Source organism: Vombatus ursinus, unplaced genomic scaffold (genome assembly GCF_900497805.2).
Source record: "Vombatus ursinus unplaced genomic scaffold, bare-nosed wombat genome assembly UNPS02014821.1, whole genome shotgun sequence".
Lineage (NCBI taxonomy): Eukaryota > Metazoa > Chordata > Mammalia > Diprotodontia > Vombatidae > Vombatus > Vombatus ursinus.
This window is the reverse complement of record NW_020954599.1, coordinates 41,820,785-41,833,401: the sequence shown is the minus strand read 5'-3', so window position 1 is coordinate 41,833,401 and position 12,617 is coordinate 41,820,785. Positions and strand designations below refer to the sequence as shown.

General features: G+C 35.5%; 1 protein-coding gene across 1 annotated transcript in view; it reads left to right on the top strand.

Annotated features, from left to right (window-relative positions):
• Positions 1 to 12,617, top strand: part of WDR17 (WD repeat domain 17) — a 102,390-nt gene that overhangs the window by 16,098 nt on the left and 73,675 nt on the right. The window contains exons 5-6 of the mRNA XM_027837566.1: positions 5,741 to 5,971; positions 10,795 to 11,046. Of these exons, the coding sequence (XP_027693367.1) occupies positions 5,741 to 5,971; positions 10,795 to 11,046 (483 nt within the window). The remainder of the gene's footprint in view (positions 1 to 5,740; positions 5,972 to 10,794; positions 11,047 to 12,617) is intronic.

Sequence of the window (12,617 nt, the reverse complement as noted above, 5' to 3'; positions counted from 1 at the left end):
TTGCTTAAAAAAATTTTAGCATTCATTTTTTAAAATTTTGAGTTCCAAATTCTCTCCCTTCTTCCCTTTTCCTTTCCTTGAGAAGGCAGGAAATTCAAAATAGGTTATATTTCTATATGTATAGAGTCATGCAAAACATGTTTCCATATTAGTCATCCTGTAAAAGAAAACACAGACCCCCCCAAAAAAAAGAAAAACAAAGTAAAAAAAAAAGTTGCTTCAATCCATATTCAGACTCCATCATTTCTTTATGTCGAGGTGGATAGCATTTTTCATCATAAGGCCTTTGGAATTGTCTTAGATCGTTGTATTGCTGAGAATAACTAAGTTACTCACTAGTGATCATTGTACATTATTTCTATTTCTGTGTACACTCTTCTCCTGGTTTTGCTCACTTCACTTTGTATCACTTCATGTAAGTCATTCCAGGTTTTTCTGAAAGTATCCTTTTTGTCACATCCTATAGCAAAATAGTGTTCTATCACAGTCATATATCACAGCTTGTTCAGTCATTACCCAATTGATAGGCATCCCCTTAATTTCCAATTCTTTGCTACCACAAAAAGAGTTACCATAAATATTTTTGTACATATAGGTCCTTTTCCTTTTTTTAAAAAAAATCTCTTTGGGATACAGACCTAGTTGTGGTATGGCTGGATCAAAGGGTATGCATGGTTTTATAGCTCTTTGGGCATAGTAAGGAGAGAGAATTTAAGAATTATTAGACTACTGGAAGCCATGATCAAAAAAGAGCCTAGACATCCTATTTCCAGAGATTATCAAAGAAATACTACCAAGGTTATTACAGCAATATATGACAAAGATGATAGACTAAGACCAAATGGAATTTATACCAGGAATGCAGGGCTATTTCAATACTAGGAAAACTATCTCCATAATTGACCATATCAATTGACTATATGGTCAATATGACTATATCATAATTAACCATAAAAATAACAAAAACAACAAAAATCATATGATTATCTCAATAGATGCAGAAAAAGTTTTTGACAAAATACAACATTTATTCCTGTAAAAACACTAGAAAGCATAGAAATAAATGGAGCCTTCCTTAAAATGGTAAGTAGTATTTATCTAAAACCATCAGCTAGCATTATCTGTAATGGGGACATACTAGAAGCCTTCTCAATGAGATCAGGGGTGAATCAAACATGCCCATTATCACCTCTGTTATGCAATGTCATACTATAAATGCTAGCTGTAGTTATAGGAGAAGAAAAAGAAATTGAAGGAATTAAAATACACAATGAGGAAACAAAACTATCACTCTTTGTAAACAATTTGATGGTATACTTAGAGAATCAATTAAAAAACTAGTGGAAATAATTAACAATTTAAGCAAAGTTGAAGGATAAGAAAATAAATCGACAAATCATTAGCATTTCTATATATTACCAACAAAATCCATCAGGAAGAGATAGAACAAGAAATTCTTTTTAAAATAACTGCAGACAATATGAAATACTTGGGAGTCTACCTGCCAAGACAAACCCAGGAACTATATGAACACAATTACAAAACACTTCACACAAAGTCAGATCTAACAGCTGGAGAAGTATTAATTGCTCATGGGTAGGCCAAGTCAATATAATGAAAATGACAAGTCTATCTAAATTAATTTACGTATTCACTGCCATACCAATTAATCTGCCAAAAATTATTTTATAGAGCTAGAAAGAAAAAAACAAAATTCAACCAAAAGTCAAGAATATCAAAGGAATTTTTTTTTTAAACGTGAGGGAAAGTGGCCAAGCATTGCCAAAACTCAAACTGTATTGCAAAGTGATAATCATCCAAACAATCTGCTCCTTGCTAAGAGACAGAGTGGTGGATCAGTGGAATAGATTAGATACATAATACACAGTAGTAAATGATCATAGCAAGCTAGAGTTTGGCAAACCTAAAGATCCAAGCTTTTGGAAAAGGACTCACTATTTGACAAAAAATTGCTGGGAAAACTGGGGAACAGTTTGGTAGAAGCTAGGTATAGACCTACATCTCATATCATTTACCAAGATAAGGTACAAATGGACTTATGATTTAGACATACAGGGTGATATCATAAGCAAATTAAGAGAGCATGGAAAATTTTGTCTGTCCGATCTATGGATAGGAGAAGAATTTTTGACCAAACGAGATAAAAAAAATTTTATATGGGATAATTTTGATTATATTAAATTTAAAAGGTTTTGCACAAACAAAACCAATGCAGCCAAGATTATAAGGAAAGGAGAAAACTAAGGAAAAGAATTTACAGCACCTTTGTTTCTTAAAAGCTTCATTTATCACATATATTGAGAACTGAGTCAAATTTATAAGAGCACACATCATTCCCCAATTGATAAATTGTCAAAGCATATGAACAGGTAGTTTTCAGAAGAAGAAATCAAAGTTATCTATAGTCATATAAAAATGTTCACTATTGATTAGAAAAATACAAATTAAAACAACTCTGAGATACCACTTCACGCCTATCAGATTGACTAATGTGCCAGAAAAAGGACATGACAAATATTGGAGAGGATGTGGAAAAATTGGGACACTAATGCACTGTTGGTGGAGTTGTGAACCAATCCAAACCATTCTAAAGAGCAATTTGGAACTATACCCAAAAGTCTGTAAAACTATGCATATCCTTTGACCTTGCAATACCATTACCAGGTCTATATCCCAAAGAGATCAAAGAAAATGTTTATAGCAAGTTTTTTGTGGTGACAAAGAATTGGAAATTGAAGGGATGACTATCAATTTTGGAGATGGCTAAACAGGTTGTGGAATATGATTGTGATGTAATACTACTATGCTATAAGAAATGATGAGTAGGATGGTTTCAGAAAAACCTGGGGAGGCTTACATGAACTGATTCAAAGTGAAGTGAGCAGAACCAGGAGAAGAGTATACACAGTAATAGCAATATTGTATGATCATTAGCTGTGAATGACTTAGATATTTTCAGCAATATAATGGATCAAAGACAATTCCAAAGGACTTATGTTGAAAAATGCTATCCACCTCCAGTGGAACAACTGATGGAATGTGAATGCAGATCAAGTGTACTTTTTAAACTTCCTTTATTTGTCCTAAGTTTTTTTTTTGGGGGGGTGTCCTGCATTTTCTTTTGCAACATGGCTAATATGAAAATGTTTTCCATGACTGCACATGTATAGCCTATATCAAATTGCTTGCCTTCTCAAGGAGGAAGAGGAGAGGGAGGAGGGGAATTTGGCACTCAAAATTTTGAAAAAAAATCATTAAAAATCTTCCATATGCAATTGAAAAAAAAATAAAATTAAATGTTAAAAAAGATAGCTGTCTTGTCTTTTCTATGATTTCAGTTCTCCATACTGAAAATCTCAGTTCTGTCAAGTGAACCTAATATAGCATTTTAATAATAATAATAATATAGCACTTTCCTTCTCATATATGCTCTCTAGTTTATCAAAGTCCTTTCTAAAATGTGGCCTTGAGAACCAAATCCTAAGCTCAAAATGTTGTCTAAGGAAGAATACTACATTGTAATGCAACCTATGACCACTTTAACCTTTTTGGCTGAAACATCATATTGTTGACTCATAATTGAATTTGCATTGGACTAAAACCAACAGATCATTTTTAGGTACATTCTTCCATCTTGCAATTATGAAGTTGCCTAAGTATAAATATTTATATCTGTCATTATCAAATTTATCCCCATATTCTGACCTGGTAAGATCTTTTTTGTATCCTATTATATGTTAACAATTCTTCACCATAATCTGCAGATTTAATCAGCATACCATCTATTATTTTATCCAAACCATTGCTGAAATTATTAAATGGTACAAGACCAAGGACATATACCTAGGACACTTCGCTAGAAACTCCTTATCGATATCAAACTATTAATGATTATTCTTTGAATTGTCATTCATCCAGTTCCTGAAAATCCACCAAACTGCATACTGTCTAGCATATTTCCCTCCATTTCTTCCACAATAATAACATTGAATTCTTCATAAATGCTTTTGGATAATCTAAATTAACTACAGCTATAGGATTTCTCTGATTTACTAGCATAGTAATCCTGTCAAAAACAACTTAGTTTATGTAAAGTACCTTATAAATCTTAAGGCACTACACAGATATTAGCTCATTCATAAATCACACCCCTGTGATCTTGTTTCTTTCAAGAATAGTCCTCTTATTTTCCTTCTTGCCTTGCCCATCTTGCTCAGGTTACAAGTTTGATTCCTCTTTTGATCTTTCCATTTTCTTGTCTTGCCATATTTTGTATATTATTATTTTGTAAAATGTCCTGCAATATCTTAATATTATAATTTGGCATGCTTAGTAGCCAGGACAGATTTGGGGCCTAGTGAGGCACACACAGATCAGGATAGGATAGCATGTCCCAAAGGTGGAGGTTCTAGAAATGAAAGAGTTAAAATCTCCAAGGCATAGTGACTAGCTTAGGAGGCAAAGAAAGCAGTTGTTTAGAACTCAGACTCAAATAGAAATGGATTCTTGTAGCTGCATATTGCCATAAAATTAATATTACCTATATTTTATTATATTTTTACTTATTTTGTTAAACATTTCCCAATTACATTTTAATCTGGTTGAGCACTCTGGAGTTTTGCCACCAAGCATGCTGCTAAAGCCTTGAGTTTGATACCTCTGGTTTAAAAGATGGTTGGAGAGTAGGGAGTAAAGTGAAGCATGTCTGGAGCCTGCCTGCAGTAATGGGCCAGGTGAGGCACAGACCAATCAGGACATCAAGGCCCCAGTGCCCAAATTTGGGAGATGAAAGGGAAGCTATCTCTTTCTCTAAGAAATGATAGCGGAAGACAGAGAGAAATTTTGCAATTTGGAGGAGGGGAATTGCAATAGTTCCAATCAAATGGGTTTGAATTTCACAGTAAAGTGGGAGGATGGGTAATATGAATAAGAAGAATGGAAACATTCAGAGGCTTGGGGAAAGGAGGAAATTGTTGTCATGGAGAACATGCCAGGCATGAGCTGAATAAAAGGCTTGCCAAGATAGTGAAAGCAGTGAGGGCTAGTCTGTCCAGCATGAATTTAAAATGAATGAAATTGAAGAGGGTCAAGTGGAGAATGGGGAGTTTTAGAATGATGGTGACCATAGCCCTGGAATAGCTAACTTTGGGGTCCCTGTTTAGAAGGGAGGCCAAATGAGGCCAGAATAGATGTGTATTGGGATAATAGAGAGGAGTTCATAGCATCATAAATTTAGAGCTGGAAGGAACCTTTGAGGCCATTGCATTCTAATCCTCTCATTTTCAAGAGGAGAAGACAGCAGAGAAAAGGAAAGGACAAAAGGTTGTAGGCAAAAGGGAATTTTAAATGGTCTGGATCTCAGAGGTGGTATAGTAAAATTCTGAGTGATGGTGAGGTTAACTTGACTGAGGAAGAGTAGATATAGAGATCGTAGAATCTATGAGGGTGTACTCTACATATGTGCTCACCTCCACCTTTATGCAACCAAAATTTGGATATTCTATATTTCTAATCTCTAAATTTGATTTGCTTTTTGGTTAATCAGATTATAAGCTTCAACTATTAAAGCTTAAAACTGCACTAACATTGTTGGGACACTGTATTCTGTGTAGAAAAGTTAAGTTTCATGAAGGAATAAGCGCAAATAATATTGCATTATATGTTTATTTACTTGGACTGTTTATCTTTTATCCCAGTCTCTCTTTAAAATTTGTTCCAGGAATTCCCACTTGCATTAGCTGGTGCTGGAATGCTGGAGATACTGTGGCATTTGTTTCCCACAGAGGCCCACTGAATATTTGGACAACTTCGGGACCAGATATAGGTGTGACTATACACAAAGAGGCCCACGGTTTCTTGTCTGATATTTGTCTCTTTAGATGGCATCCCCAAAAAAGAGGGAAAGTTGTATTTGGGCATACTGATGGAACTCTCTCAATTTTTCAGCCAGGTAAGCATTTAGATATTTAAGTAATCTAAGAACTGTGAGTTTTGGAGCTTCTAATATTTCATCAATATGACAGACCAGAACAGTAGTCCTAGTACAACTGCTCTCTCCTGGCCTCTTTTTAAGTTTTCTTCTGCTAAGCATGATATTCTCCTACTTCCCTCTTGATGATGATGTATCATTGGAGATGCTACATAAAGGATCTCATAACGGCTTTTCTTTATCATAAAGAATAGACTTGGGGGCAGCTAGGTGGTGCAGTGGATACAGCACCAGCCCTGGAGTCAGGAGGACCTGAGTTCAAATCCAGCCTCAGACCAAACATTTGACGCTTACTAGCTGTGTGACCCTGGGCAAGTCACTTAACCCCAATTGCCTTAAAAAAAAAAGAAGGAGAAATAAAAAAAAGAATAGACTTCTCTGATATTAAAAACCAACTTGAACTTTAGTCTTCTCTTGTTCTGTTTAGTCCCCCATGTTTTTTCTCCTTACATTTCTGGCTATATGATTATAACCTTAAACTTGGGCATGCTAACATGGATATGAGACATTGCGTGAGAAAGAACCAAGAGATCATGCCCATCCTTGCCCACTGGTCCTCATCCTATCCCTATTTTGTTTCATACCTGTTCCATTGTGTGTGTCACCAGGCCTAACTCATGCAGTGTAGAGCCCACAAATCTGCCAGCAGAAGCAACATCGTGATATTGACTGTCCTTCCTAGGAATGTTCCTGGTTACGTACACTTTGTCCCATCCCGTTTCATGCAAAAGAGACCCTGGGACTTGTGACTGAGATAACATGTCACAATGAAAAGCAGAAATCCTGCTACCTCTTAAACTACCAGTTCATTCATTCACTTAACAAATATTAATTAGTGCCTGCTATGTGTGAGGCACTATGGAGGATACAAGGCTGAATGAGATCCCAACCCAACAAATGATATTTAGAAGAGAAGCTAATAATTTTCATTTACTATTACACGAAGTATTTACATTCAGTATTCCACCAAAAATTGATTTACTGTTTAGGTTTATTCCTTTTCTGTGAATATCAATATTGATATAGTTATAAGAATATTGAACTTAGAATCGGAAGACTTAGCTTTGAATCTTGGTTCTGACACTTGCTATTTGACTGTGAACACATTATTTCACATTTCTGAGTCTCAGTTTCTTCATGTGAATGGATGAGTGAGAGAAAGAAAGAAAGAGAAAAAAAAATCTAAGTGCTTACTATGTACCAAGCACTGTGCTGTTTGCTAGGGATACAAATATAAAATTAAGTCAGTGCTTGACCTCATGGAGTTTGCATTCTAATAGGGGGAGGAAAAATGACAGGGCTGATTTGATTAAGATTCAAGAACTGGAAAGTAGAAGTGAGGTAGGGGGAAAGACAGAAGGTCCATGGCTGCTTTGGGAGAAGTCTGGGAAGTGAAGTATTTCTGCTGCTTGGAGCCAGAGGTAGTAGGCAACTAAGTCCATCACCAATCAAGTTATCAGGACCCCAAATATTTGTAATAATACTTATACTTTATGTATAAGTTTGTTGTTAATGAAGTGTTAAATATATAACTATTAACTTAATTGACTCCCATTCACAGATTCATTTGATAGAATATGATGGCCCATGGCTGTCTTCAAATAAGCCTTAGATTTAAAAAAAACAAAAGACAAACACACAACCTTAGAGTAATTGGGTGTTTAGCACCTCCTGGATTTCTGGGCCCCCAAACCTTAACCTTTCTTGTACCTATATTCTTAAATCATGAATGCACTGCAGGTAGCTTCACACACTCTAGACCACTGATTTCTGTCTACATCCTAAGGAGCAAGTTGTGTACAGTATTATAGGGGAAAGTATCACTTTAAACATTGAGCATAGAAGCCTACAAATGAGGGGATAGGAAAATCATCTTTTCCTGTTCTAAGGATGCAAAAAGCATACAAACCTCAGGCTTCTGATTTCCCCTGTGACTAGGGGAAAATAAGGGTAAACAATCTGCTCATAAGTTCTTCAGGGAAACTGCTAGCAAGAGTGACAGGATTATGGTTCTCACTTCTAGCAAGTATGGAAAGCAGGGAAAACTGCAGTAACTGTCATAGAATTGTGTAGTGTTTGTATTTCTGCTACCAGAAATGCCTTTTATCTACATTTAGAGTACAGATATGGTTATCATTCTAGAAGAGAAGATAATTGGGGTTTGGAGAATGCCTTCAGACTCTCCAGGTTATCAAAGAGAATGAGTGTTTACCTTGAGGAAAAAATAAAAAATAGAGGATTTTATTATGAAAAAAAAAAGAAGAAAAAAGATCAGAAGAAAGAGGAGAATACTGACTTGTATATTAGGTTGGAGGGTGAAAGAATGGGATGTGGAGGAGAAACGAAAAAGAAATTCTGAATACTTGAAGCTAAGTAACAGACAGCTGTCAGATGCTTCCCAAAAAGGAAGAGATGAATCCACTGAGGAACAGGTTGCTTCTTGTCCTCCAAGGAATTATGATGTGGCTCTATGGATTTTTGAGCCATCATTTAATGGGGGGTGAGAGAAAGAAGAGAGAGTAATACTGTTGATAATTTATTGTTTAGGGTACTAAGGCATCCATTTGTCATCCCCATACTATTAGAATGGCCTGCTATATTTCCACGGCATATATATATCCAGGACCTGATCGAGAATCTCCTAAGACTTGTCAACCTTGCTAACTATGACCCACTTCTTATTGAGTCATATTGCTAAAGAAATCTCCGGAAAGAAAGTGAAGATGTTAGGGGCAAAGATATTTTTGTTTTGTGTTTTGTTTGTTTTTCATTGTTGCTGTTGATTGAATGCAAGAACTTCAGAAAAAAATGCATATTTGGAAAATGAGCATCTGGTTTAGAATATGACATCTGAGAATAGGACTTGGATTTTCCTGGACCACAATTAAAAATATAGGAAAAACAGGCTTCTGATTAGGGATGGATTACATCTGACAGGTACTTTAAATTAAAAGGGAAAATAGAGGGAGAAAATTGTTTTTGTGTATCCACCAAATGAGAATAGATAGTAGCTACAACAGAGGAAGAATAGTAGTAGAGATTCCCAGGCCATCCTGGGAATTCATAGTGGGAAAAATCCAAGAAAGGAGCCAGTAATGAAAGCCCTGGGCTTGCGATTGCCCATTAAAATTCAGGATATGAATAACAAGCAAGGTGAACTAGAGATCCTTACGTCAAGAGGCAAATTTGGATGCTTTGGTATAATTGAAACTTGGTAGGATTAAACCCATGACTAGAATATGGCTCTGGGGTTAGAGTATAACTCATTCAAAAGGCACAGGATAGGTAACAAGGTGTGCAGGTGTTTGTGGCGGTATAATATTGACTGTATATTATATATTAAGAAGATGTACTCATGTTAGGAAACCCAGGAACTATGGCAGAAAGAGGCACATAGTGGACAGCTTTTGGGTAAGGATCAGTGGAGGCAAAAACAGAAAAACTGTTGAACAGCACCAGATCTCCCACTATCCTACAAAACAGTAATCATCTAAACAGTTTGGTACTAGTTAAGAAATAGAGTGGTTGACCAGTGGAATAGATTAAGTATAAAACAAATGAGCCCAGTAACCTAGTGTTTGATAAACTCAAAGATCCCAGCAAGAACTCACTCTTTGACAAAAAAACTCCTGGGAAAACTGCAGAATAGTCTGACACAAACTAGGCACAGACCAACATCTCACACTATATACCTAAAAAAATGGGTACGTGATTTAGACATAAAGGGTGATATCATGAGCAAACTAGAGGAGCATGTGAAAAGTTATTTATCAGATTTATTGATAGAAGAAAAGTTAATGACAAATCACAGGAGGTAAAGGACAAATTCAGTCATGGATTTTGTCATCCGTTTTATCATTATGCTTGTGGGTTCTTTTTCCTTTTCCTTTATGCAAGAATATTCAGAAGAGCCTCTTTTAAAAGTTTTATTGATATGTTTTATTTTTACATTATAAGCATTTATAGATTGCTCCCACTCCATGGGAGTTCTCATGTAATAAGGTAAAACAGTTAAGTAAAACTAATAATTCATTGATCTCATCTGAAAGTATATGCAGTATTCTATATCTATAGCACCTCCGTCTATTTTTTTTAAGTCAACTGAAACCTCTTTTGTCTCCTTCATGCCTCCTAATTCCATTGAAAAAAGAAAAGAAAAACACAATTCTCATAGCAAAATATGCACAGTCAAGCAAAACACATTTCCTCAGTGGCTATATAAAAGTATATATGTCTCATTCTGCATCCTAAACCAATCACCTCTCTGTCATGGATAGCATGTTTCATCATCAGTCCTCTGGAATCATGAATAGCCATTGTATTGTTCATACAAATTTCAAAGTGGCTTGCTTTTTACAGTGTTGTTGTTATCATATAAATTATTTTATACAAGAGCTTTTTGGAAAATGCAAAGCTATTTGTCAGTTATTAACAGGATTTCATTTTAATCTAGGTAATTATTTTTCTTTGTTATCTCTTCTACCTATAAACTGCAGAGTGGAGACAGCTCTGCTTTTTCCACCCTTACAGTAACATGGAGAAAAGACTCTCAATGGGTCCATAAAATGCTTGCCAAACCCAACAGGTATATTCACAATCCAAATATACTTACAGCAAGAAATTCTTATATCCTTCTATACAAGCATTGCTTCTGTAAATACATTCATCTTCATGATTCTGTACACAAATGATGCATGCATACAGAGAACAGTAATCTGATGCACTCTAAATTGTGAACGGTTGATTTTGTAAATAAATAGTTTCCTCTTTTGAAAAAAAAATAGGTTCTAAGAATCAGAAACACATTCTGAGACCTGAATCTCTTGAAGGGACGGATGAAGAGGATCCTGTCACAGATTTGGAATGGGACCCACTGTCCACTGACTATCTCCTTGTGGCAAATTTGCATAATGGCATTCGCCTTGTAGATTCTGAGTCACTTTCCTGTATCACAACATTTAATTTCCCCACTGCAGCAGTATCAGTCCAGTGCTTAGCCTGGGTTCCTACTGCCCCTGGGATGTTTGTAACTGGAGGTAAGTGTCATGGAGAAGTTTCTACTGGAGTCATTGCATTCTGGGAAAAAAAAAAAAACTATTTCAGCCTTTGTTCTGATTAATTCTGCACAAGTCTTGAAACGTTCTAAATTCTGGGCTCCTAAGATCTACCTGAGGCAAGACATAAATCTGAAAAGGAAATAGAAAGTGATCTTTAGGAGTCTGTATCTTCATATCATGATATTTAAACAAAAGTGAGATTAGAACCCTTTAAGTTTCCTGCATTCCACTTGAATTTCATCCTCACAGCAAGGTGAAATGAGGACCATACATATTTCTGGTGTCCGTTCCCATGATATAGGTAATTTTAGAAGTCTGTATGCATGTGACTTTGCCAGATTAGTTTGGTTAAAATTTGGTATTGATAGAATGACTATGGAAGGAGGCCATTAAGTAGATAAGGGTTGCAGGGATGGGGACTTTATTGGTTTCATTAATAAATTGCTCAGCCATGACCTAGGCCTGAGAAAAGGCCCAGGTTGGATGATGAGGGTGGGTTAATACTGAGAGGTTTTTTGTTTTTTTTTTTTAGTTTGAGAAAATGTGACAAAGCTTTTGTTCCTCTGGCATAGCCTTTAAGAATCTCAGGTCACTTGTATGCCATGATAGGGCATCAGAATAGCCTTTTGGTAAAGACTTGTTAATATTATAAATATTTATAAATTATATATAAATATAAATTTATATAGAAATGTAATTATTAAATATAAATAAATATTATAAAATATTATAAAATACTATGCTACCTTTATGTATGTTTAAAGAAGATGCCATGTATTTTGAATTGTTTTAAGAAAGTATGCTACTTCCTTCAAACTCTCTTTACCAGGTCATCCTTATGACCAATATTAAGCAACTTTGAGGCAGCTAGATGCCCATAAATGTGGAACAGGTTTGTTATGAATAAGGATTCTGAGCTTGAACCTCTAACCTTGGCTTCATTAGTGATATGCCCACGATTTTCTGATATTTAACTTAATACATCAAAGAATATATGCATAATCCCTTTATGAAGCATGCTTAGTATCTGATACAGCATGTCATACAAATATGACTTTGTCCTTTATGTATTTTATTATTTTTAAATTTTGCTTTTAGTTAGGTTGCAGGTTTTTGTTTTTTTTTAAATCCTTCTTTATTGTTTTTCTGCTCTTCTGCATTTCACATGGCTAGCATGTGTGGGGAAGGTAGTTTCCTCAGCCAAAGATGGTAGAACACAAGAACTTGGATGAGAAGAGAGGACCACTTTGGCAGCAAGAAAGAAGGTTTGGAGCAACAAGAGTCAGCGGAAGGTGGAGATCAAATGTTTTCATTCCTTCTCTATCTGCCAAGTGCACTAGCCTAGAAGACTATGTCTCATCCATCTCGGTAGATTAGAAAAAGAAATAGGAAAGGAGGGACTTCTCTCTGTCTAGTACTTATTTCTGAGTAAGACTGTCAAGCAAGTATGTAATAGGTGAGGAAATGGTCAGATCAAAGTGATTTAAACAGTAGATAAGAAAAAATATTTAGTTAACTTGGGACTACAAACAGCAATTAGTAAGAAATTT